This window comes from Schistocerca nitens, chromosome 6, assembly GCF_023898315.1.
Source record: "Schistocerca nitens isolate TAMUIC-IGC-003100 chromosome 6, iqSchNite1.1, whole genome shotgun sequence".
NCBI lineage: Eukaryota > Metazoa > Arthropoda > Insecta > Orthoptera > Acrididae > Schistocerca > Schistocerca nitens.
This window is the reverse complement of record NC_064619.1, coordinates 568,476,841-568,502,308: the sequence shown is the minus strand read 5'-3', so window position 1 is coordinate 568,502,308 and position 25,468 is coordinate 568,476,841. Positions and strand designations below refer to the sequence as shown.

Here is a 25,468-nt window from a genome sequence, read left to right as displayed (position 1 = left end):
CAATGCTCCTGCCAATCTGCTGCTGCTGCTGCTGCTGCTGCATGTATACACCATCTGCTGCACGCGCACGTACCACCGCCACTGTGCTGGCATAAGAAGATGCCGCAGTGAGGCCACCCCAGTCTACTAGCAGAATCAACCAAAGCCTCAGCAACATTTATAGCAATTTTCCTGTACTGTGATAATTTACAATGACTAGGCTCTGATTAGGGGACTCTCAAGGACTTGCTGTTCCAAGTTAAGTAAAGTTATTGTTACACTCAGATTTCAGCTCTCTGTCTAGGCATCCACCTATTCCTCGGCCCACCTCTGGCCGATCCACCACTGGCGACGAGTCAACATCCTCGATTTTTTTGGTTCTATTTCTCGCCACATAGCTGCTTCGCAACAAGTTTACCTTTGAGTGTGTCTATTTTTGCAAATTTGTTACTGGTCAACTGCTTGTCATTTCATTACTGTCTTCTTGTTTAAGACTGTGTCTCTGCACTTACCTTCGAACTAACTGTTTCTTCTGTTCAGAGCCTCATTATTTTGTGTGTTCTCATATTTCCCTTCATTTTATGTGTTGACCATCGCTAGCCCTCCACAAGAATTGTCAGCAATATAGATTTTTCAATTTCAGTCACAGCAGGTGAACCAACTTATGGAAATGATGAAAAGATAGATAGCCAACCAAGTGAACACTGGGCCACCACCTCCACCAACCACAGCACCTGTTTCCGTGCCACTTTCAATGCTTTTGACTCCACACAAGGGGAATGGTTTGAGTACCATGCACAACTCAACATCCACCTGCAGGTGCATCACATTGAAGGTAGGGACAAGCAACCTTATTTTCTTGCAACAGTTACAGTGTCCGACTACCAGATTGTCTGCAAACTTTTCCCTACTGTTGCCTTGAAGGTGTTCCTTATCATGAACTAGGTGCTGCTCTAGAAAAGTACTGTGATGAACAGATTAACGTGACAGCTACCTGTTGTGAATCAGGCAGCAGACTTTCAAGGGCTTACATGCCACAGTAAATTTAAATGTTAGTGTGAATGTTATCACAGTGATGCCATGATCAGGGATGCCATTACTCAGAATATGTCAGATTTTCACATATGCAAACAGATTCTCAAGTATCCTGACCCTACTTTGCAATATGTTTTGGAATTAATGGAGTGTCATGACTCACATTAGTAGGCTTTGATTAAGCTCCCATTTGTGCAATACAGAATAGTAGTAAATAGTTGTGCTCATTGTTCACGTGCTGCAGTGCGAGAAGTCTCAGCCTGGGTGGGAATGTAAACAAAATCAGTGTGCTAGGCAGCATACTAGTGGTGTTAAATCTTGCCCTTGGTGTTTCATAGCACACAACTTCCAGGCTTGCCTGTCATGATGTCAAGTGTTATCTTTGTAGCCCACTTGGTCACATTCAAGATGTCTGCTTGCAAAAATGCAAGTCCAACACATATTTTGCACATTCCTAAAAGTCTCAGTCAATGGATGTCAACAAAATTTCAAAGCCATGTGGCTACTCTAGTGTTGCACAGTGGAATCCATTGCACACGTCTTCTATTCAGTGTCAGGCAAATAAACTGATCATCACTCTGTAGATTGCAAATAGCAAAACCTGCACATAGTTGGCTAATAGTGCATCAGTTATTTTGTTGAACAAAAGCACTTACAAACTGTTAGGCAAGCCCAAACTATGAGGGTTGCAACTTTAATAGTAGCAACTATTTATTTACAGCTAAAAAAAAAAAAAATATAATAGATACGTGTTTCAAAGTTTTACTGAGCTCCAAAGTAGTCACCAGCATTGTGTATAACCTGTGGCCAGCAATGTTGAAGTCGTAGGATATTATTAGCAGTGCCAGTTGTGTTGACAGTTTGAGTAGCGCGGTCTATTGCCCGATGAATTTGTAGCAGTTCTGAAGCGAATGCTGTAAAGTGTTTCCTTCTCTTTAGAAATCTAGTTGAACTCGTGAGGGCTTAAGTCAGGGGAGTGCAGTAGGTGGTGTAGCACTTAGCAGCCCCATCAGTCAAACAAATCTGTAACAGCTAGCATTGTAAGCGCTTGAGCATTGTCCTGCAAAATGATGGTCAGGTCCTGCAGAAAGTATCATCACTTCTGTCTCTATGCTGTTCATTTTTGGAACACAACCTACGACAAACTTGGTGCAGGTCATTTCTTTCCCAAGCTTGATCTTCACAATGCTTTTTAGCAACTTCCTTTGGATGAATTGTCACAAGTTGTGGTGATCAACACCCACTCCTAGGAACATCAGTGAACTCCGCGGTATGTTGGGCAAATCTATTTATTACATTCAGTTCGTTCCAAACAATGTAGAGATTGCAGCTCAATTGAATTATCTTCAATGAAAGAATATTCCACTGGAGTGGACTGAAAAATGTCAAGTCTTATTTCAGAAACTGAAATGCATTATTAAGTGATCATTGTTTGATGCACTTGACCCCACCAAACCAGTCATGCTTGTGCCGGGCACATTCTCTTACGGGACTGGCACTGTTCTCTCACACAGGAGTGGATTGTTTGACAGGCCAATTGCCTTCACATCCTCAACAGCTCAGTGCAACTGCTCGCAGAATGAGAAGAAAGCTCTTTCTATTGCCTTCACATCCTCAACAGCTCAGTGCAACTACTCACAGAATGAGAAGAAAAGCTCTTTCTATCATGTATGGGGTGGCCAAACTACACCAATTCTTATACAGCATGAAGTTCTACTTGGTGACTGATCACAAACCTCTCACCTCATTGTTCAACCCTTCCAAGCCAGTCCCTCCACACAAGGCACAAAAGTTGCAGCATCAGTCTCTGCTCTTTCCCAATTACCAGTAAGAAATTGTGTACATGCCAATGCTAACCATTCAGATGTAGACACTTTCTTTCTCACCAACCAGTTGGCACCAATTCGGCTTTCAATACTCAGAGGACTCGTGCTTCCACTGTTTTGTGCTCAGAACAATGAAACACTTGACGGTTTTCACACAGATCACCTTCAGTTTGCTCAGGCAATGGCTGTGGACCACAATCTCAAGAATCTTTTGTAGTATCTCTGCATTCAATGGACAAAGTCAATTAAGCAGATTTTCAATCCGGTTGCACAATGTTCTTTTGCTCTTCAGCAAACTTATCTGTCCAGCAGGGTGTTAGGCTATTACCTACAAACAATGATCAATGTAAGCAGTAGTGCTGCATCTGCTTCATAAGGAAATTCTTCACCTTCTCCACCAAGGACATCAGGGCACTGTATGCACTAAGCAGCTCACCCGATGCCATTATACATGCATCGGCATGGACAAGCAAATTAAACAATTGACTTCATAATGTCCAACATGTTTGGAACACCAGCCTGCTCTGCCACAGAAATGTTATGATTGTCCCAGGCTCAGCACCTCTTGGTAGCATCTGCATATTGACTTTGTGGGCCTCTACTGCAATTCTCACTGGTTTATTATGACAGACACCTTTAGTAAGTTTCCGTTTGTGATGACGATGCAATTTACCACAACTGTTAGTACTACCAAGACTGACATCAATTTTTGGTACTGAAGGCCTAATAAAAGTGTTAGTTTTGGACAATGGACCCCAGTTCACCTCGACAGAAGGCATCAAACGGGTGACAACAGCACCGTTCCACCCTCAATTTAATGGTGAAGCTGAACTCTTCGTCTGAACATTCAAGTACCACAAGAACAAGTTACATGTTTCTCATATGCAAGACCAGGCGTTAATACTCTTCCTGTCAGCACTGTTCCCAGCCATGCAATGGCAAGTCACCATCAGAGCTTTTGCATGGATGCAGACATTGAACACTGCTTCAGTTGCTGCATCCTTGACAGTGGTCGGTCCATCTTCTGCAGAGCTCTAAATTTGAAGTTAATGAGTCCTCTTTTTCAAATCTTTTGGCAGACACAGGCACTGAGGATGAGGTGTTACCAAGAAACTGTTAGAATGCTCTTCTTATGTCTTATAGGATCTCACCAGGCTGCAGAAGCGTCTTCAGAATCAGCTTCACTTGTGTTGTCTGTGTGATCCTGCCATGTGTATTTTCTTTACAGATTCGGTGCCCAAGAGGTCGCCCCCCCCCCCCCCCCCAGTCTCAGCTACAACATTTGTCTCCCTCTGAATCTGTGCCGTCAGCACCAAACGGAGAAATAATAGCTGTCGACATGCAGCCGTCCCATTACCGCAGCCCCAGCCACAAGAGGTGGCTCCTCTTCGCCATGCCATCTTCCTCTGGACCACCAAAGACCCTCCAGGCACTGTTAAGTCATCACCAATGGATGAAGATGTTCCATCCCTGGACATGGGTGGCAAGCTATGGCTGGCTTTTCAGCCGATGTTCCCAGTCATTCACAAGACAGATGTCAGAGTAAGGACAGGAGCTTGGCATTGGCTGCAGTTTTGGCTACTGCCTCCTGAGTGGCACCTGCGTCCAGACTTCCCCCATCTGTTGTTGTTTCCGCCAGTACCAATATACGATGAAAGCATGGAGTTTGGGGGGGGGGGGGGGCAGGAACGTGGTGTTATACTCATTATCAGTACGAAGTACGACATGAGGCAGAACACATCCCAAGTTGGTAGAAAACCATGTGACAGCCCCACCAATCTGCACCTAGCCGACGTATGTATGAATGAACATACCAACCCCTCCAGATGCTCTCTTGAGGCCAGTACAATTCTGAAAGGAGACACAGTAACTTCAAATGACTAGAGAGTGGTCATTAGAGAAAGGATTTTCTTGGAGAGCATCACAGAATACAGAACAGGATATTTGTTGTAGTTTTGGCAGGTGACAGTACCATAAATTGCAATTCCACTGAATTATCATGATAAGGATGTCCTGATTAGGCACAATGGGGCCATGGAGACAGGTCATGCCCCAGAATCACTGTCTGTCACTAATGTGGGTGGAACAACATCTATGAGCATAGCTTCTTTATCTGACAGTCTGGGGGGGGGGGGATTTGGCACCTCTGTGGTCACAGGTGTAACCTTCTCCCAATAATTCTTTTCCTCTTTAACTACTCTAAAGTATAGACTCTTGTGAGGGATAACCCACTCCAGTGGTAGCAACTGAAGAGGAATGAGCAGTGCTGGGACCTGTTGTCCATAGCTCCTTCAACCACTGGCTGGTGTAGAATCACTGGTCTGTAAATTTCTTGCAAGAGATTTCCCTAAAGGGACCCCTGTCACAAGTAGATGCCGGGGGCCAATGTTGCTTCTTCAGTTGGGTACGGGGAAGTCCCTGAAGAGTATAACACAGGAACTACAAGAGGGGGAGTGCCTTCCTTGCTAAAGTGCTAAACTACTCTAACAACTACGAAATGTCAATGTTGAGGAACTAGAGGTTATACATACTCAAGTTGTGGCAAAATTCAGTACCACTGGAACAGAATATCAGTGGTCATACTACTTAAGGGCTTCAAAATACAAGAGGCAATTGATGACTGTAAGTTCCTAGATTTCTTTGATTAGGGTAGTACATGTAGGGGATCATGGATGGTGGTCATCTCTGCATTGAGACAGAATGGTGATTGCTCACACGGGGTATTTTCATGAAGTGGCACACCACAGTCTCCACAAATTACACAGTTCACACAACAGGAAGACATATGATCAAAGTATTTGCATTCAAATCACCACATCGGAGGTGGAAAATATGGTTTCACACCACATTAGCAGAGCACGACTGACTTTCTTAGGAAGCATATCCTCCTAAAACATGAGGACGAAGGCTCCAGTGTCAATCTTATCAAGTTATCACACCCAGCTGCAGCATTAAGTTCTGGTTAAAAATCAACCCCTGTACTGTGCTCAGGCTCTTTTGGGGTAACACATTAACATAAAATTCTTTGCAAGGGTCATAGTTGGGACGGAATAAGATTTGTTGTTTTAATTAAGACAAAACTATTTTGTAATTTACTGAGGAATAAATTTCTCCAAATACATTTTACATATTTTCTACAAAGGACATTGGCTTATTAGATAGAAAATCTTCCACCAGTCCGGATGTAAATCAGGAAGTAAGATTCTGAAGTTCGCTTCATTTTGCTTTCCTCCCATGGCACATCCAAGGAGGGAAATTTCTTTAGGTCACAACCATGTGAATTTAAACATTCAGGTCTGTCTGAAAAGATTGCTGGTGCCTCATGATCAACAGCTGATAACTTTGGTCTTTTCACTGTGCCAGATATCCGTCAAGATGATACCAGCTCCAGACAAGGGTATCCCCGTGAGCACCACCCAGCTAGAACAACAGCTTCTGGTTTGATGACCAGTGCCCCCTAAATGGACAGGCACCAACTCCTCTGCATGCACACGGAGGTAACAGATCATGCAAAATTATGCATTCCTGCATAATCAAGGGGGCTACCACCGTACCACTACCTGATGACCTCCCAGATGAACTGCTTATCTTACTGAATATTCAGTAACATCCCCCTGCATAGCCTGCACTTCAATAGGTTTTGAAAAGGTGGTCACAAACCCAGATGTGGGGCCCAAACATAAGGTGACTGAAATAAGCGGTGTAAAATAAATTAAGAAAATGGAAACAACCAAAATAGATGTCCTGTGAACATGCTAGGTCACCAACAGGGTATCGGTCCTATGTACTAACTCTGAGAAAATATACAGTCAGAGAATAGGACAGCAGCACAAGAAACAAAGAAGTAGTGAAATTATGTGGGTTTCCATGCTCGCCCTCCAAGTATGGACAAGACAGTTGTGAGCCTTCTAGGGGTCCAACATTAATGAAGACCACAGAGGCTTCAGAGAAGGTGGAAATGGTCAAATGAGAATTCATATTAACTAATGGCATATCATATAAAAGGAACTATGACCCAATGATTCTTTTGTCACTCAGACCATTTACAGCCAGTCATACTGAAATATTTTCACATCATTGACCAGGTCTCTACCAATCAGGCATTAGTCAGCCAGCATGGGGAATGTCACAATGGAAGGATGCGTTTCGGAGGCCCTCATGAAATTTGGCACCAATTCCTCCTGCATCTGCTATTTAATCAGATGGGAACCCTCTACATGAGGTTGATTGCAAAGACTACTAATAACAATCAACTGATAATAGCTTATACCAATTACCTCAACCACTGTAGTCTGTACTGACTGTCTACAGTTTGGAAATCAACAGGTTCTTTGTAGAACTGCTTACCACCCACAGACAAACGGCCTTATGGAACATTTTAATGAGACAATGGTGCATATGCTGTTGATGCATGATAACATCAACCAGAGATACTAGAATTTGATACAGCCTCTCATGAGATTTGTGTACAACATAGAAGATGAAAGGCACAAGAGATAACACACCATTTTTCCTAATCCACAGATGAGAAATTGAAACATCAATGGATACTTTGATGCCATTTCAACCTGGCAATGCTGAGGATGATTACAGCAAACAGATCAGCAATAGAACTGAAGATGCATAGCATCTGGGTACACGTGAACCTTGGACACCTAGGAGAAGAATCAATGAATATTACAATACCTAAGACAAACCTGTAAGCTACAACTCCTGTAACTTAGTGACGATATTTTCACCTGAGCACAAGGTCAGGCTACCAGAAAAATTATCATCATGTGCTTGGCTCTGTGCTAAATCTTATGCCATTTCTCATAGGACATACATAATAATCGCACAATGAGGAGACAAAAGCACAGAGAAATCCTGTCATAGACCTGAGGCACCGACTGCCAATACGGATTTCCAACACAAGACCTGTCCAACAACTACAGTACCTTGATGGAAGCAAATCACAGTGACCATGATGATCTGACAAAACATTTAGAATGCTTAGCGTAGCAATGTACATTGAAAAAGGCGCACAGGAGGGAACAACAATAATACAGAAAGGACAGATTGCTACTCACCACATAAATGAGGCATCAAGTCGCAGACAGGCACAAAGAAAAAGAATTCTAGCAATACACAAGGTTTCAATGTCTTTCCTCAGAAGTAGAATACACATACACACACAGATGGCTACTGTCTGGGTGCTAACATTCAACCTTAGCACCTGGAAACAGTGGCCATTTGAGAGAGTTAAGTGAATATGAGAAAGTTCTACTTCTGAGGAAGGACTTTGTCTGAAATGCTGCATATTTGTAGTATTCTTTTTCATTGTTCCTCTGCGACAACACCTCAACTGTGTGGTGAGTAGTGATCTATTGTTTGCATCCTGTTGTTAAATAGGAGCATGCCATGTTGAAGCAAGCATTTCAGCTCCACATGTACTTTTGTGTGCTTTACACCTGTGCTTTCAGTGTGAAGTGTTAGTTTTTCTAGTTAACTGGTACACTACGTGACAATATTATAACTTTGGTTCACATTCCTTTGGCATGAATGTATCATATCTAACATACAAATTTTACTTTGAATATGATCCATCTGGCCTGGCCCTCCCCCTTGCACATGCAAAGGCGAGGGGGGGGGGGGAGGGGGAAGGGGAGAGGACAGAGAGAGAGAGACAGAGAGAGAGAGAGAGAGAGAGAGAGAGAGAGAGAGAGAGAGAAATTGTATGATATTCTTTTGTAAGGCTGCTCCACACAAACTTCCAAGAATACTTTACTGAATGTCTCACAATGAGAAGGTGGAAAAAAACAAGATCTTAAGTTATTTATGAATACATTTATTCTTATCTTTTTTACATACACTTTTACATTATATGAGACATGCCATTGCCTACAACATTTTATATATAAAACAACTATGGATCATTGCACAAAATATGAACAAAAACTTTTAAACAGCTCACACAGTTCTTACATGAGTACTGTCTGACTGCTTTCTTTGATAGTCTCCACAATCAGCTAATTGCCCCACAATTCTGCAGAGACTGAATCTCAACATCAGAATAATCTAACAATTCTTTCAGAACTTCAGATGTGTGTTGACCTAAGCAAGGTGGTGGTAGGCTAATTTCATTTCTGCAGTCACTGAATTTCACTGGAGGACCCACTAGTCTTATCTTCTCACCTGATGGATGCTCCATTTCTTTTATCAGGTTAATATGCTTGATATGAGGATCAGCCATGACCTGGAACATTAGATGCAACACTAATTCAGAACACTTCCTCCAAATCTTTCGTGACAGCATTAAAAAATATCACTCCTCAGTTTTCAAAGCCATTTCAACTCAAAATTCTCAAATATTTCACAGATGTATCCATCACCATCTTCAGAATTTAACGATCAGTGACAGTTATAGAAAATTCAATAATTCTTTTCAAATAGACGTGGTTTGAAAACTGAAAGGATTTTACTCATTAATTTGGAGTTATGCCAGTCTCAGACCAGATGATGCAGGTAGCTAATCTTCCAGTTCCATAGGAATACGACATACAACATTGTAACACTAAACTAACTAAATTGTTCCAAACAGGTACAAACATAAGAGCATTACACCCTTGGTGTAAGTTAAATGTTACGCTGGTCTTGAAATGGAAGGATGTAAGTTCATGCTCTATCTGACTGACACGTCCAAGGCCAATCATCTGTCCTCTGTTCATTAAACACACATGCATATTTTTATATGTCTGCACACACAACTTATAATTTCCTTGTACTGAGCTGACAAATCATATTAATGTAAAATGATCCTTGGATGAATAAATTATAACCAACAAACACTGTCCTGCTGGAAGTTAGCAGCCTCAGTGGAGATGTTTGTTAGTCAGACATTTATTTTGTTGACTACCATGGTGCCTGAACCAAATGCTGTAATATGACTGAAAAAAAATTTGATTGTTGTTGCTATGTATCAGTGCCAGTGGTTAGTCACTTGAGATCAGGGGTGTCAAACAAATTAAAGCATGCAGCGTGCAATAGCCGCCTAACGTTTGTTAAGTGTCGCGAGCGCCACACGCCATGACCTTTATACTTCATGAAGATATGTTGCCCTCAAAGACAGTTCTGCTCTTGACGTACTCACTGTAACCTTTTGTGGGAAGAAACAAATAAATAAAGTAATTGTGGAAATGGAAAGGTTTGTTGTAAATAAGAAAATGGATCTACCATGATAACTGAAATGTAATTGAGAGGAGCAGTGTCCTCTAAGAGAGCACATGTTACATCTACAAGAGATCGCTATTACAGTAGTATTTGGTACCTATTGTTGAATCTGAGAACACATGAATGACAGGGCGTCAATCTAATGTCTTCCCTTCCATGCCATGTGATGACACATCCACTATTCACGTACATATTATTCTTCACTATGAATTAGGCCCCACGACTGATATATTTGATATACACTCCTGGAAATGGAAAAAAGAACACATTGACACCGGTGTGTCAGACCCACCATACTTGCTCCGGACACTGCGAGAGGGCTGTACAAGCAATGATCACACACACGGCACAGCGGACACACCAGGAACCGCGGTGTTGGCCATCGAATGGCGCCAGCTGCGCAGCATTTGTGCACCGCCGCCGTCAGTGTCAGCCAGTTTGCCGTGGCATACGGAGCTCCATCGCAGTCTTTAACACTGGTAGCATGCCGCGACAGCATGGACGTGAACCGTATGTGCAGTTGACGGACTTTGAGCGAGGGCGTATAGTGGGCATGCGGGAGGCCGGGTGGACGTACCGCCGAATTGCTCAACACGTGGGGCGTGAGGTCTCCACAGTACATCGATGTTGTCGCCAGTGGTCAGCGGAAGGTGCATGTGCCCGTCGACCTGGGACCGGACCGCAGCGACGCACGGATGCACGCCAAGACCGTAGGATCCTACGCAGTGCCGTAGGGGACCGCACCGCCACTTCCCAGCAAATTAGGGACACTGTTGCTCCTGGGGTATTGGCGAGGACCATTCGCAACCGTCTCCATGAAGCTCGGCTACGGTCCCGCACACCGTTAGGCCGTCTTCCGCTCACGCCCCAACATCGTGCAGCCCGCCTCCAGTGGTGTCGCGACAGGCGTGAATGGAGGGACGAATGGAGACGTGTCGTCTTCAGCGATGAGAGTCGCTTCTGCCTTGGTGCCAATGATGGTCGTATGCGTGTTTGGCGCCGTGCAGGTGAGCGCCACAATCAGGACTGCATACGACCGAGGCACACAGGGCCAACACCCGGCATCATGGTGTGGGGAGCGATCTCCTACACTGGCCGTACACCACTGGTGATCGTCGAGGGGACACTGAATAGTGCACGGTACATCCAAACTGTCATCGAACCCATCGTTCTACCATTCCTAGACCGGCAAGGGAACTTGCTGTTCCAGCAGGACAATGCACGTCCGCATGTATCCCGTGCCACCCAACGTGCTCTAGAAGGTGTAAGTCAACTACCCTGGCCAGCAAGATCTCCGGATCTGTCCCCCATTGAGCATGTTTGGGACTGGATGAAGCGTCGTCTCACGCGGTCTGCACGTCCAGCACGAACGCTGGTCCAACTGAGGCGCCAGGTGGAAATGGCATGGCAAGCCGTTCCACAGGACTACATCCAGCATCTCTACGATCGTCTCCATGGGAGAATAGCAGCCTGCATTGCTGCGAAAGGTGGATATACACTGTACTAGTGCCGACATTGTGCATGCTCTGTTGCCTGTGTCTATGTGCCTGTGGTTCTGTCAGTGTGATCATGTGATGTATCTGACCCCAGGAATGTGTCAATAAAGTTTCCCCTTCCTGGGACAATGAATTCACGGTGTTCTTATTTCAATTTCCAGGAGTGTACATTAGCCACCTCTAGAATAATTTGTCTATACTGGAAGCAAACAGAATTATGATATTGGTTTCATTCAGAGTAATCGTAAGTAGTTAATTTTGCACGACCACGCGGGTCTTGTAATAATGAAATTACAATTGCATTCACTTGCCTACACATTCAAACATGAAACACTGAATTGGGATTCTGTTATACACACACAACTAGTTGGTATCTTACATGCTGTACTTTTGAAGACATATCGGAAATTCACATCAGCACGGAGCCATGCATTAGATCACTTACAGATGATGCTGATGAGACAACATACTGATTACGGTACACAATTCTATCAATGTTCTAATGTTTGTCACAGTTTAATGAAACTTTGTATCACATAATCAAAGTCACTTCCCCATGCATTCGTTTACTGGTGTCTATTAATAGTAGAATACCCTGTCATTAATCAACTGCTGTTCCAGACACTCAGAGCAGTGTCTGGAAAGCTTTTGTACTTTGAAAATACGTAATGACTACACAGACTGAACATTTTAGCAGAGCAGTCAGATATTGGTCTGGCCTCAGTGACAGTCCAGAAACAATCCTCCGGATAGAGGGTGTTAACCCCTAAGCTGGCACCACCTCCACGGTACCTATACCTCCATGTGGATTAGTAATCAGGTAATCATTCAATTCATAAGCTGAATGTAAGAATAAGACATGTACGAGAGGACATAGTTTTCTCAAGCACTATCATCAATTACCTTAAATTATATTTTTCTTAGCCTGAGGGACTAAGAATAATTGGAACTATTTTATCCCGATGACGATAACCCGCAAAATTGCACATCAAAGTCATATGGGGATTGCCTGCTGAAATATCAATCTTGCATGCTTTCTTGCTACTTGAAAGGTATTCCTATGCTGGACTGGATCTAGAAGCTACTAGAAGCGTTTTACTTTACTACGCACTTGTCACTCCCCAATACTTCAAGCCATGTCAGCTAGTGCATCTGCCCACTCTGAGAGACTTAGAGCCTTCTACATAGATCGTTCTGATGTACCGGTACGCCTGCCCAATGTCATCAGAGTTCTCTTGTTTATGTCTGTCTGGACAAGAAAGAAAATAAAACAATTTATGTCAGGTTACATTTGGCATGAATTGTTTCAGTTTAATTATGGGTAAAGCCCTTATGATTTTATTAGTATAAATATTATTCTTAAGCTTTTAAATGAAGTTGAAAGTGAAAAACAGAGGGGGTAGAGTTAATGTAGTTTCTACATTACACTGTTTCTTGATGGACAAGTGGTTGTTTGGTACTGAACATTTCTATTAAATTGTAGATGACGTTCAATAGAAAGCAGTATCCAATAAATACAGTTACACCTTAAAAAAGGGTACTGTGATGGATAAAACAAAGTGTTTTACAAATTGTTCCATAGTCTTACAAGAGTTGATATAGTACAAAACTAGACAAAATAGACACGTATCAGACTATGCCTGGATGGAAGCATACAATAACATATTGGTGGTTTTCTGTGTGCCAAATATATGCAGTAGTCAGTAAACTTCCAACTGAAGCACACTGATCATTTCTAATTGGCTGAGTTTGCCTCAATATTTAGTCCACTGACTGTGGTGATGACCTTGGTCATGACACATACAACTGTCTCTCCCATCAGTAATTGTGGCATACTGACCTGGCTGGTTTCAGAAAATTATTAGCGATTCCTTGCATTGTTAATAATGGGCATTTTGCAATGGAGTCTTATTATTCCCTGTGACAAATGGCAGACATGGTTTGGCCAAATGAGAGGCTTGTCTCGTGTTTGCCTAACAGCGACCACAGTGCCACTTTCTTTGCAAAAAAAAAAAAAAAAAAAAAAAAAAAAAAAAAAAAAAAAAAATAAATAAATAAATAAATAAATAAATAAATAAATAAATAGAAAGATGATGAGACTTACCAAACAAAAGCGCTGGCAGGTCGATAGACACACAAACAAACACAAATATACACACAAAATTCAAGCTTTCGCAACAAACTGTTGCCTCATCAGGAAAGAGGGAAGGAGAGGGAAAGACGAAAGGATGTGGGTTTTAAGGGAGAGGGTAAGGAGTCATTCCAATCCCGGGAGCGGAAAGACTTACCTTAGGGGGAAAAAAGGACAGGTATACACTCGCACACACACACATATCCATCCACACATACAGACACAAGCTTGTGTCTGTATGTGTGGATGGATATGTGTGTGTGTGCGAGTGTATACCTGTCCTTTTTTCCCCCTAAGGTAAGTCTTTCCGCTCCCGGGATTGGAATGACTCCTTACCCTCTCCCTTAAAACCCACATCCTTTCGTCTTTCCCTCTCCTTCCCTCTTTCCTGATGAGGCAACAGTTTGTTGCGAAAGCTTGAATTTTGTGTGTATATTTGTGTTTGTGTGTGTGTCTATTGACCTGCCAGCGCTTTTGTTTGGTAAGTCTCATCATCTTTCTTTTTAGATATATATTTTTTCCACGTGGAATGTTTCCCTCTGTTATATAAATAAATAAATAAATAAATAAATAAATAAATAAAATTCAGCAGGGCATTCAAATGCTCAGTAGCACATTCAAGCAATTTGTAAATATGAGATTATTTGCAACAAGGAAAGGATATTGGCACTCTTAACACAGTGAACACATTACATATTGTCTAGGAAGTGCTGCAAGAAGCAATATGATCTTTAAACAAGTGTGCTGTTGGAGCTGCCAATCACATTCTTACATAGTCAATTCTCAATGAGCAATTATTATATCTACACTGGAGTGCCAAAGAAACTGGTATAGGCTTGTGTATTCAAATACAGAGAGATGTAAACAGGCACAATACAGCACTGCAGTTGGCAATGGCTATATTAGACAACAAGTCTCAGGCACAGTTATTAGATCAGTTGCTGCTGCTACAATGGCAGGTTATCAAGAGTTAAGTGAGTTTGAACATAGTCTTACAGTCAGCGCATGAGCGATGGGACACAGCATCTCTGAGGTAGCAATGAAGTGGGATTCCCCATACAACCATTTCATGAATATACTGTGAATATCGGGAATCCAGTGAAACATCAAATCTCTGACATTGCTGTGGCCAGAAAAAGATCCTGCAAGAATGGGACCAACAATGACTGAAGAGAATGTTCAACATGACAGAAGTGCAACCCTTCCGCCAATTGCTGCAGATTTCAATACTGGGCCATCAACAAGTGTCAGCGTGCAAACCATTCAACAAAACATCATCAATGTGGGCTTTGACAATTGCACAACACAAAGCTTTGCGTCTCGCCTGTGCCCATCATCAACACCGACACTGGACTGTTGATGAATGGAAACATGCTACCTGGTCAGACAAGTCTCGTTTCAAATTTTATCGAGCAGATGGATGTGTAAGGGTATGGAGACAACCTCATCAAATCTATGGACCCTGCATGTCAGCAGGGGACTGTTCAAGCTGGTGGAGGCCCTGTAATGACATGGGGCATGTGCAGATGGAGTGATATGGGACCCCTGATATATCTAGGTCCGACTCTTGACAGGTGACACATACGTAAGCATCCTGTGTGATCACCTGCATCCATTGACATCCATTATGCATTCTGACAGACTTGGGCGATTCCCGCAGGACAATGCGACACACATTCATCCAGAATGGCTCCAGGAACGCTCTTCTGACTTTAAACACTTCCGTTGGCCACCATACTCCTCAGACATGAACATTATTGAGCATATCTGGGATGCCTTGCAACATGCTGTTCAGAAGAGATCTTCACTCCCTCATACTCTTATGGACAGCCCTGCAGGATTCACAGTGTCAATTTCTTCCAGCACTGCTTCAGACATTAGTCGAGTCCATGCCACATTGTGCTGTGGCACTTCTACATGCTCATGGGGGCCCTACACTATATTAGGAAGGTGTACCAGTTTCAATGGCTCTTCAGTGTATATTACATACAGAGTGTGCATGCTCTCATGTCACAAGACCACTATCTGGGTTACCATACAGTTCTTAAGACAGTGCTGAAGAATCAGTGTTTCCAGGCAGCATTGTTTTCTCATGTTTATAAACGAGACGGGATTCATACACAGTGAATTAATAAATTATCATAATAAACAAGTGTGAGCAGATTCAAAACCTGGAACAACTGAGGTGCAAAGCATTAGATTTGCTTTAATATCAATGTGGGGACAAGAATTGTGACTGACAGTTGCATTTACAGCCGTACACTTTTTCAGCACTTTAGCAAGTGCTGATTATCAGCAATTTCTGAATACTGTATTTTATGGACTAAAAGACGCACTTTTTTCTTCAAAAAATTGCCTCCAAAATTCAGGTGCATCTTATACTCAAAATTAATATAAAAAATGTCCAGTGTTTAATTTAAAGTTCCTGCCAGTCTTAAAAATTTACATATATTCAATGCTGCAGGAAACCTATCTCTATTTGGCAACAATGGATTCAACTGAGCAGTGCACCGAAGCAACGAACATGAGTTGTGGGGTTCACAAGTTTGATAACACTGTCTCCCTCTCACCTGTCATCACAAATCCAGAACAGTGTCTATCCTATGATGAGTCACTACAGTCTAAGATGCTAGTGAACTTTAACAAAAAGTGATTTGTGTCATCGGCAACAGTAAAATATCTTTGTTAGTAGCTAGTTTCATAATGGAAAAAAATGAAAGGTATTCATATGACATGGGCTATAAATTGAAAGTACCATCATATGCAGAATATGGAAACAGAGCAGCATTTCAGCCCTCCACCAACAGAAAATACCACTTCTGACTGGTGAGCCAGTAAAGAGCAACTGAAAAAAATGAGGAAGACTAAATGTGCAAATAGAGGAGTGAATGCAAAACAGCCAAAACTTGGAGATGACGATTTTCAGGGGTTTTAAATTTTTTTTTTTTTTTTAGTCTGGCTTTGCAATCTAATAATAAGAATGGTAAAAGTGTTATTTAAAAAAAATGCTTAAAAATTAAGGTGCATCTTACAGCCCATAAAATACGATAACAAATTACCCACATAACTGAAGAGCATTACTCTTGCAGAAATGTTACAGGTCTGATTCACCAGACCAATTCCTACACATCACACCAACCTAATAATGTAACGAGTGATTCATTGGCGAAGGATGGCCATTAGTATAGCCTTCCTGGAAATATGGAAGCGTCCGATTCCACCCGTCTGCTTTGACCCACGACGTCACGAATATGGCGGAAATGACCATAAACCATGATTCCAATATGGCGCATATAAAGTCGTTACGTACACATTATGAGGACGAAAATACATCGAAAAACACACACACACACGTTCCACAAAAAGCTTAATGACACTAACGAGACAAGTGCGGGAAATAGGGGGTTTTTGGGTGGGGGCAAACTAAATATAAACAAATTTAGACACCCACCCCCATACAAAACGACGAAAAAAACTGACATCACAAAACTCCCCAAATACCACTAAACACAATATCATCTGGAATCGGACACTTCCCTTGACCTATATAGTTCAACAGCAGTTCCCGAGCCCATAAATTAGGACCTAACACTTCCCTTGACCTATATAGCTAAAAAACATCTCCCGATAGCAATACCAACATTCACAGCCACACATTACGATTGAACACTTCCCTTGACCTGTTATCCTTACGACATCTCCACATACAGCCGTCCCTGGTCCGAGACACCGGAACTTCAAGTAAGCATCATTTCTTCACGACATACTGAACACTTCACGACTTCATCCAAAAATCCGAATAGTTGAAGAAATTTTATTAGAGACAACGTACTGTTCCCCATCGTAGCCGATAACTGAAAACTGTTGACCCTGTCAGTCATATCCATACCTACCAAAGATATAAAAAAAGCAATTTATCAAAATTCACACAAGATGCCACACTCGCAAACTAAACCAAAAACATCACCAAACACACCACCAGAGAGCACCACCGATGGTATCAAAACGACTCCTACAAACACGCCACTCTCACAAACTAAATTCCGTGCCGTCGTGACGTCACACACCGCAACAGCCTTACGTCACGGGTCAAAGCAGACGGGTGGGATCGGACACTTCGGTCGACCCGCCTTCCCATTCAATTGACTGATCTACTTGATTTCTAGTTATATGGACATTTGATGATTCTGGCATATGTGGACACATTACAGTAATGTATGTCCCATGTATTCATGCAACTTGATTCTTTGAGGAGGAGAAGTGAATTATTCGTAAAAATAGTGGTACCACTTGGGACCTCCCTGCAGATTCAAATGCTAAATTGTTATCACATGACAGGATTACCCACATCTCAACTACCTGTTGTTACTAAATGTATGTTTACATGACATTTATTCCAAGTCTGAACAATACTTTTACCTGTACGAATGTGGGACATTTTTAATTTTAACAGATTGTACTTTATCCTATTACAGTGCTAACAAATATAAGCAATTTCTCATGTTGGAGAAATGGTGCAAAATTTACATATAATACTCGAATGGAAAAGAAACTCTGTAAAAGTATTCTGTAACACAAATATAGTACAAGCTGCTGACTACTATTCACCAGCACCCCTCTGATTGTAATCCCTGCCACTTAATAATTATTTCACATATGAATAGTGCTCTACATACAGATTTGAATATAGGGAGTGGAAAACAAACTGTTACTTGTTTCAAATCTCTCATGTGCTAGGAAGAAAATTATGTAACTTGTCTATTCAAACACCAAAAAACCATAAAAGAGAGGGAAAAAAAAAAATACTTCAAGGAAGTGGTCATAAACTAGCTGATACTCATATAGATCCAATGTGGACACAGGAGTAGGTATCATTTTCATAAAAAATATAAAGGCTACGACTCCCTCTCATCAATACCTGAAATGAAATCCTCTCTCTCAATGACAGTCTCCCCACACCACTTACCGTTGCCTTCTGTCAATCTCTAACATCGGTAATATCACTGATAAATCTTATGACATTTCCTTATCATTATATATACCCCGCAGCTCCTACCTCTGCCATCACTGCCACTCTAAAGTCTGTCTAATAATGCACAATACCACTTTCTTCAGCCAATCACTGGTAAATCCTGAGTATCAAAGACAGAGCAACTTGGGAAATCATGCATGTTGTTTACCAACTAACATCTGTCAAATGTACAATATTTTATATAGGAATGACTGCCACTAAGCTGGTTGAGCAGATGAACCAACATAGAAAAACTGCCCAACTTGCAGACACCCAAAATACAGTGGTGACCATGCTCTATCATGTGGCTCAAGGGACCTCAGTGCCTGCCACACCACACATGCTATTTGGATTCTCCTACCCAATACTATTTTCTATGAACTCTGAAGACTGGAACTTGTCCTCCAACATGTCGTTGCATTCTGACACAGGCATTCGTTAATATACAATTCTCTCTCTTTTAGCATGTTTTTTATATTTATTCTGTATTATTTAATTGATTTCTTGATTGCTTTTTACTTTATCTTCGTTCTCCTTCTACTCTACATTCAGTTCACAGTCTGTTACCCCTGGACTGAAGCTGGTCCAGTGCTTACCAATGTACAAGTATTATCTTTGACCTACTCATTCTGATGAACTCCCCTTCCTTCTTCTCCTCTTGTCCTCATAGCAGGCAGTTCCCTCTTATCTGGGGCCTTCCTTTTTAACATTTAACTCATGAGGCTACTTTTCTGTAATGTATACTACGAGGTGTGGTCGGTCTCTGGGACCCTTATCTGCAAACCAATATTTAAAGCACAAACCACTGCAAATTTTAATTTATGTTACATAACCTTCATGTTTACAATTATTTAAGCGTTTTTAACTGATTTTATTCCATTAAATAAAGCTTGGAGTATTTTACTTTTTATCATGCAAAATCACATATACTTTTTGGCTTTTTCAATATGTTTCTTTCTTTACCAATGAACTGCAAACACTACATTCCTTCAATACACTGAGTTACATAAATGCAATTGACCTGATCACTAATGGTAAAAAAAGATTTTCCTCATGGACTGAGAATGTTAATCAATTTCTAGAATATCCCAAATTCTCTCCTGTATTAACATCGGTACCTCAAAAAATCCTTCTTTGCTATCAATTCCACTTTCTTCAATAGCATTCGTCAATTCAATCCTGGGACCAATGACCTTGTGGTTTGTATCCTCCCCCAAATCAACCAACCAATTCCATCCATTCAAAATACAAGAAAATGGTACTTTATACTGCAACCACAGAAACACATCACCTGGATAATGCTGTCTGGCCATTACATACTAAAGAACAGCTTGCAATACCTAGATTAAGATCTACTTTTACTAAATACAATCAACTTCAGGAATTCATGAAATATCATTACATTTCTATGCAAACATGGAATGAACACTCACCTTGGAAATAGTGTTGATTGGACCATTTGGAAATGATGAATCCTGAAGCAATGCACACCATTCTTCCAAAGACTTCTCTTTGAAGCGATTTCTCAGCGTTTCTATTAGTATCTTCCTGTTCTTCACTCTCATCTCATTGTTGCAGAATCGTTCATCTACCACTAAATGTGGCAAATCCAATTTTTCACAAAGCTCTTTGAACTGCTGGTTGCTACCAGCACCAATTGTTATATAACATCCGTCAGATGTAGGAAATGATTCATAGGGCACAATGCTTGAATGACTTGTTCCCCAGCGTTCTGCTTCCAAACCAACATTTAAATTGTTTGCTGCTACATTAATTAGGCACGAAACCTGAGTAGATAACAAGTCACAGTCTATCTTCTGTCCCAAACCCGTGCGACCTCTCTGGAATAATGCTGCTACAATTGCACCATGAGCATACAAACCTGTAGCCATATCTGTCATTGGAACACCAACTTTACACGGTTCTCCACCGCGTGGTCCAGTTATATGCATTAGTCCCCCAACAGATGCAGCTATTACATCATATCCCGGTCTTTTACTATATGGTCCTTCTGAGCCATATCCAGTAATAGAGCAGTAAATCAACTTGGGCGCTACATGCTTGATTGTGTCATAATCTAAATTAAATTCATTTAGTTTTCCTGGTACATAATTTTCAACTAAAACGTCACACTTAGCTGCAAGATCATGGATAACCTTTTGGCCTTTGGGAGATTTCAAATCAACACATACACTCTTCTTGTTCCGGTTAACAGCAAGGAAGTAGCAAGATTCTTTAGTGCCTTTGATAAAAGGAGGCCCCCAGTTCCGCGACTCGTCCCCGATTTGAGGTGTCTCTATTTTAATAATTTCCGCTCCCAGATCACCTAAAATCATTGTGCAAAATGGACCCGCTATTATTCTCGACAAATCCAGTACCCTGATGCCATCCAACGGACCTGCCTTATTAGTCACTACATCTGCATAACATTTTTTGCAATTTAACGAGACGAAATTGCACTGGTCCAAAAAGATGCGAGTTTTTATCAAATTCCCAATCCGAAATAGCATTTTTACATCGATGTAAGACTCCTTCTTACTTTACACTAAAAAATCTCAACGCGTAAAGTGGAAAGATAAGCAATGATTCCTCAAACAAGTCGTAAAATGTAATAATCCTTACGCAAGAGACGGTACACAGATAACGGTCATACCTGCTGAATATCCTCTTCGCTTTCGACCAGTGTCACAGTGGCTTCGGCGGGAGTAGCCGAACGGGTTTGTTCTGTCATAGTGTCACACTTCAGGAAAACCTAGTCAGCACTAACCATACAATCAAGACACACTCGTTGTAGCACGTATCAAACGTAAACAACTGTACATTGCCGACACAAAAATACTTTCGCCAAAGATTCTCTTCGTCAAAAACAAACACTATCTGACATATGATATAGAAACACTGCCGGTCACTGTCAGTGAACAAGGGACATAACACATGTGTCTCTGCCGTTATACTACATATAAAAGGTGCATACCGCTGTGAACTGTGTGAACTGCAAGTACTTAGCTTGGTACCAAATGCTATAGTTTTTCCCGTGCAATTGCGTATGTCGTGCGGCAATAATGATTAAATGCCTCTGCGTATGCCATAATTCGTCTAATCTTGTCTTCACAGCCAATAAGGCAGCATTACGAAGGTGGATGAATTATTTCTTAAGATTCTTCACTTAACACTAGTTCTCAAAACGATTTAAGTCGGTTTTCGCGGAAGAACTGTAGTCTATCTTAAAGTACCCCTCCCCAATTCGGGTTTTTCAACACTTCCATGATGCTCCCAGCTAGCACACAAGCTTATTTCAAGGTGGATATTGAGTTTAGGTTCAGTTGAAAATTCAAGATTGAAAAATCAACCTGTTACACAGCTTATTTCAAGGTGGATATTGAGTTTAGGTTCAGTTGAAAATTCAAGATTGAAAAATCAACCTGTCACACAGTTTACATCAAGCTGTAAAAATTTAGCTTGAATTAAAATAATTTTCCCAAGCTTGAAATAAACTGTAATTTCCCTGGAAGGCTGTACAGCAGATGCGTGCGCAGCATAGCTTCCCTAGACGTCCACGGGGAGTGCCACAAGCGTTTATAAGCCTTGCAGTTGCACTGCATATATATCGCCCTATTACATTTGTTTACTTGTAAATACTCGCGTGTGTCACACCATGAATGAATAATCGTGAAGTGTGAAAAGTTTCTTTGCTAATACAAATAGTAATGACATGGTGAACGGGAAAAGTGCATCAAGAACCAGTCACTGCATAGGTGTCAGTCTTTTTTATTTACATAGCTTTGACTGGTCTTCAATTGCTCTTAATTTTGTTGTTCCCTAGGTGAAATAATACTGCTAGGCCTACTGGTACTTCTTACTTTTATTGTTATTTGTAATGTGGCTGAAATCTAATAAAAGGCAATATTAAAATATGACAAGGAGAACATTTTTTGTTCTTTTACATTTCAGTTCCACTGAACTGGTACTTTCTTAAATTCATTTCGATTTCATCTTTTATTTCATTTTGATTCGGTTTTACTCACCAAAATATAGTTGTGGATAGAATAAAACGTCTACATTTTTCTAAACGGTAGTTTTCTTATAAGCTTACAGTATGAGGTGTATATGATTTCAAGTAATTGCTTCTTTATAATTCAGATTAAATGGCCCTGAAACTGTTAGAAATAGTGAGGTGTGGCTTCTTCATGAAGTTATCGCAAAATTACCCAAATGTCATCTTTACTTTCAAAATTTCGAACAAAAAGTTATTTCAAATTACTTTAAAAACTTTTTGGAATGAAGTCACCAGAAGCAGCTGCTTACTCAGTGACGTTTATACTAGTTAATGATTCTTACTACATCAGTGAGTTTGAAGTTATTTTGCTAATCTGGGGCATAAATTATATTTAGGTTGATCAGTTTCAACTTTTTACATTTTTTATGTTTAGGTATGGCTAACATTTTCTTTTACCTGTTACAGGATCATTATACCAGCAGAAGTCAGCGATATTTGCTCTGGTCTGTGTGCTGGGGCCGGAGGGGCTTCAGAATTATTAAATTTTAAAATAAAACAATTTTAAACACTTTGAAAATAAATTTTTTTAAACATACATGTCTTGATAATTTTTTCACACCATTTCCATTCTGATATTTACTTAATTAATTAGGTTCAATAAATTCAGATTAATAATTATGTAGCTTAAAACAAGCTGTAAATACCAAGCTGTATTCCACGTTTGTAGATACAGCTGGAGCCAAACTTGATAAGTCAAGCTTGAAATATCGCTTGAACTCTGCCAACTTTGATGTTTGTTTCAAGCTTGAATCCAACTAACAGGCCTGAATATTCCAGCTTTGATCAAGCTTATATACTTGAACTTTACATCTGGAAACAAGTTTGAAACCGGCTTATTGTGCTATCTGGGTTACTTTTATTGTTATTTGTAATGTGGCTGAAATCTAATAAAAGGCAATATTAAAACATGACAAGGGGAACATTTTTTATTCTTTTACATTTCAGTTCCACTGAACTGGTAATTTCTTAAATTCATTTCGATTTCATCTTTTATTTCATTTTGATTCAGTTTTACTCGCCAAAAAATAATTGTGGATAGAATAAAACGTCTACATTTTTCCAAACGGTAGTTTCCTTACAAGCTTACAGTATGAGGTGTATATGATTTCAAGTAATTGTTTCTTTATAATTCAGATTAAATGGCCCTGAAACTGTTAGAAATAGTGAGGTGTGGCTTCTTCACGAAGTCATCGCAAAATTATGCAAATGTCATCTTTACTTTAAAAATTTGAAACAAAAAGTTATTTCAAATTTCCTTAAAAACTCTTTGGAATGAAGTCACCAGAAGCAGCTGCTTACTCAGTGATGTTTATACTAGTTAATGATTCTTACTACATCAGTGAATTTGAAGTTATTTTGCTAATCTGGGGCATAAATTATATTTAGGTTGATCAGTTTCAACTGTTTACATTTTTTATGTTTAGGTATGGCTAACATTTTCTTTTGCCTGTTACAGGATCATTATACCAGCAGAAGTCAACGATATTTGATCCTGCTCTGGTCTGTGTGCTGGGGCCAGAGTGGCTTCAGAATAATTAAATTTTAAAATAAAACAATTTTAAACACTTTGAAAATAAAAAAATTTAAACATACATGCCTTGATAATTTTTTTCACACCATTTCCATTGTGATATTTATTTAATTTATTAGGTTCAATAAATTCAGATTAATAATAATGTAGCTTAAAACAGGCTGTAAATACCAAGCTGTATTCCACGTGTGTAGATACAGCTGGAGCCAAACTTGATAAGTCAAGCTTGAAATATAGCTTGAACTCTGCCAACTTTGATGTTTGTTTCAAGTTTGAATCCAACTAACAGGCCTGAATATTCCAGCTTTGATCAAGCTTATATACTTGAACTTTACATCTGGAAACAAGTTTGAAACCGGCTTACTGTGCTATCTGGGGAAGAAATCTGAACATCTTCGACATACCGGTATTCTTCTGTTTGAGTGCAATAGAAGGCTGACAGCAGCAGAGGTAGCCAAAAACATTTGTACCGTGTATGGGGATAATGCCATTGGACAGAGCACAGCAAGAAAACGTTTTCTCGTTATAAGGAGGATCGCATTGACGTTAGTGACTCTCCACCTTCAGGAAGACGTTTGGTGTTTGATGAAGATCGTATAAACGTGTGGCTACCGCGCCAAGAAATGCGTGAACTGTAGTTACAGCCAGCACAAGCCATAGTTCGCATCATGTAGGAAGACGGCCCTATTTTCAGGCGTTCTGTGCATCCCTACCGTTAACTGTTAGCAGTCAATAAGGTTCATTCTCTCTCCGAGCGGCTAAGCGCGAGTTACAAACCATACGCCGAGAATCTTTCTCTCGCATGTTGCGCCAATGCAGTTTCATTCACAGAGCGACCGAATTATTCATTCGGATGTCGACGTTACTTTCTTTTACCAGTATAACTGTAATGTGCATCTGTAAACGTTTCCGAGTGATTTCCAAGTGAATATGTCAGGTGACAGCAATAAACGTGAAGTTCCTAGCAGGCAACTTTAATTATATTGTGTGCCTATGGAGTATCGTCTTAGTTGTGCGACTGGATTCGTGATTTCCTGTCAGGAAGGTCACATGGAAAATCATCGAATAAAACTAAGTGATATCTGGCGTTTGCGAGGAAGTGTTGTAGGCCTTCTGCAGTTCCTGATCTAATAAACGATTTAGGAGTCAAACTGGACAGCCCTCCTAGATTCTTTGCAGTTGGTGCTGTGTTT

The 25,468-nt window shown here is 40.8% G+C and overlaps 2 protein-coding genes across 2 annotated transcripts in view; both read right to left on the bottom strand.

Moving 5' to 3' along the window:
* The window catches only part of LOC126262977 (E3 ubiquitin-protein ligase PPP1R11), a 64,971-nt gene extending 43,425 nt beyond the window's left edge, over positions 1 to 21,546 (bottom strand). The window contains exon 1 of the mRNA XM_049959928.1: positions 21,341 to 21,546. Within this exon, the coding sequence (XP_049815885.1) occupies positions 21,341 to 21,418 (78 nt within the window). The 5' untranslated portion in view covers positions 21,419 to 21,546. The remainder of the gene's footprint in view (positions 1 to 21,340) is intronic.
* LOC126262976 (succinate--hydroxymethylglutarate CoA-transferase) lies at positions 8,652 to 21,330 on the bottom strand. The gene is made up of 2 exons (XM_049959927.1): positions 20,121 to 21,330; positions 8,652 to 9,075 (listed from the first exon to the last, which is right to left on the bottom strand). The coding sequence occupies exons 1-2, from the start codon at positions 21,195 to 21,197 to the stop codon at positions 8,845 to 8,847; spliced, it is 1,308 nt and encodes a 435-aa protein (XP_049815884.1). The 5' UTR covers positions 21,198 to 21,330; the 3' UTR covers positions 8,652 to 8,844.
* Positions 21,547 to 25,468: the final 3,922 nt, after the last annotated feature.

Coding starts and splice junctions, on each gene's coding strand:
- LOC126262976 (XM_049959927.1), bottom strand. CDS start 21,197: ATGCTATTTCGGATTGGGAATTTGATAAAAACTCGCATCTTTTTGGAC. Junction 9,076..20,120: donor CAATCAACACTATTTCCAAG/GTGAGTGTTCAT, acceptor CTAATGTTCCAG/GTCATGGCTGATCCTCATAT.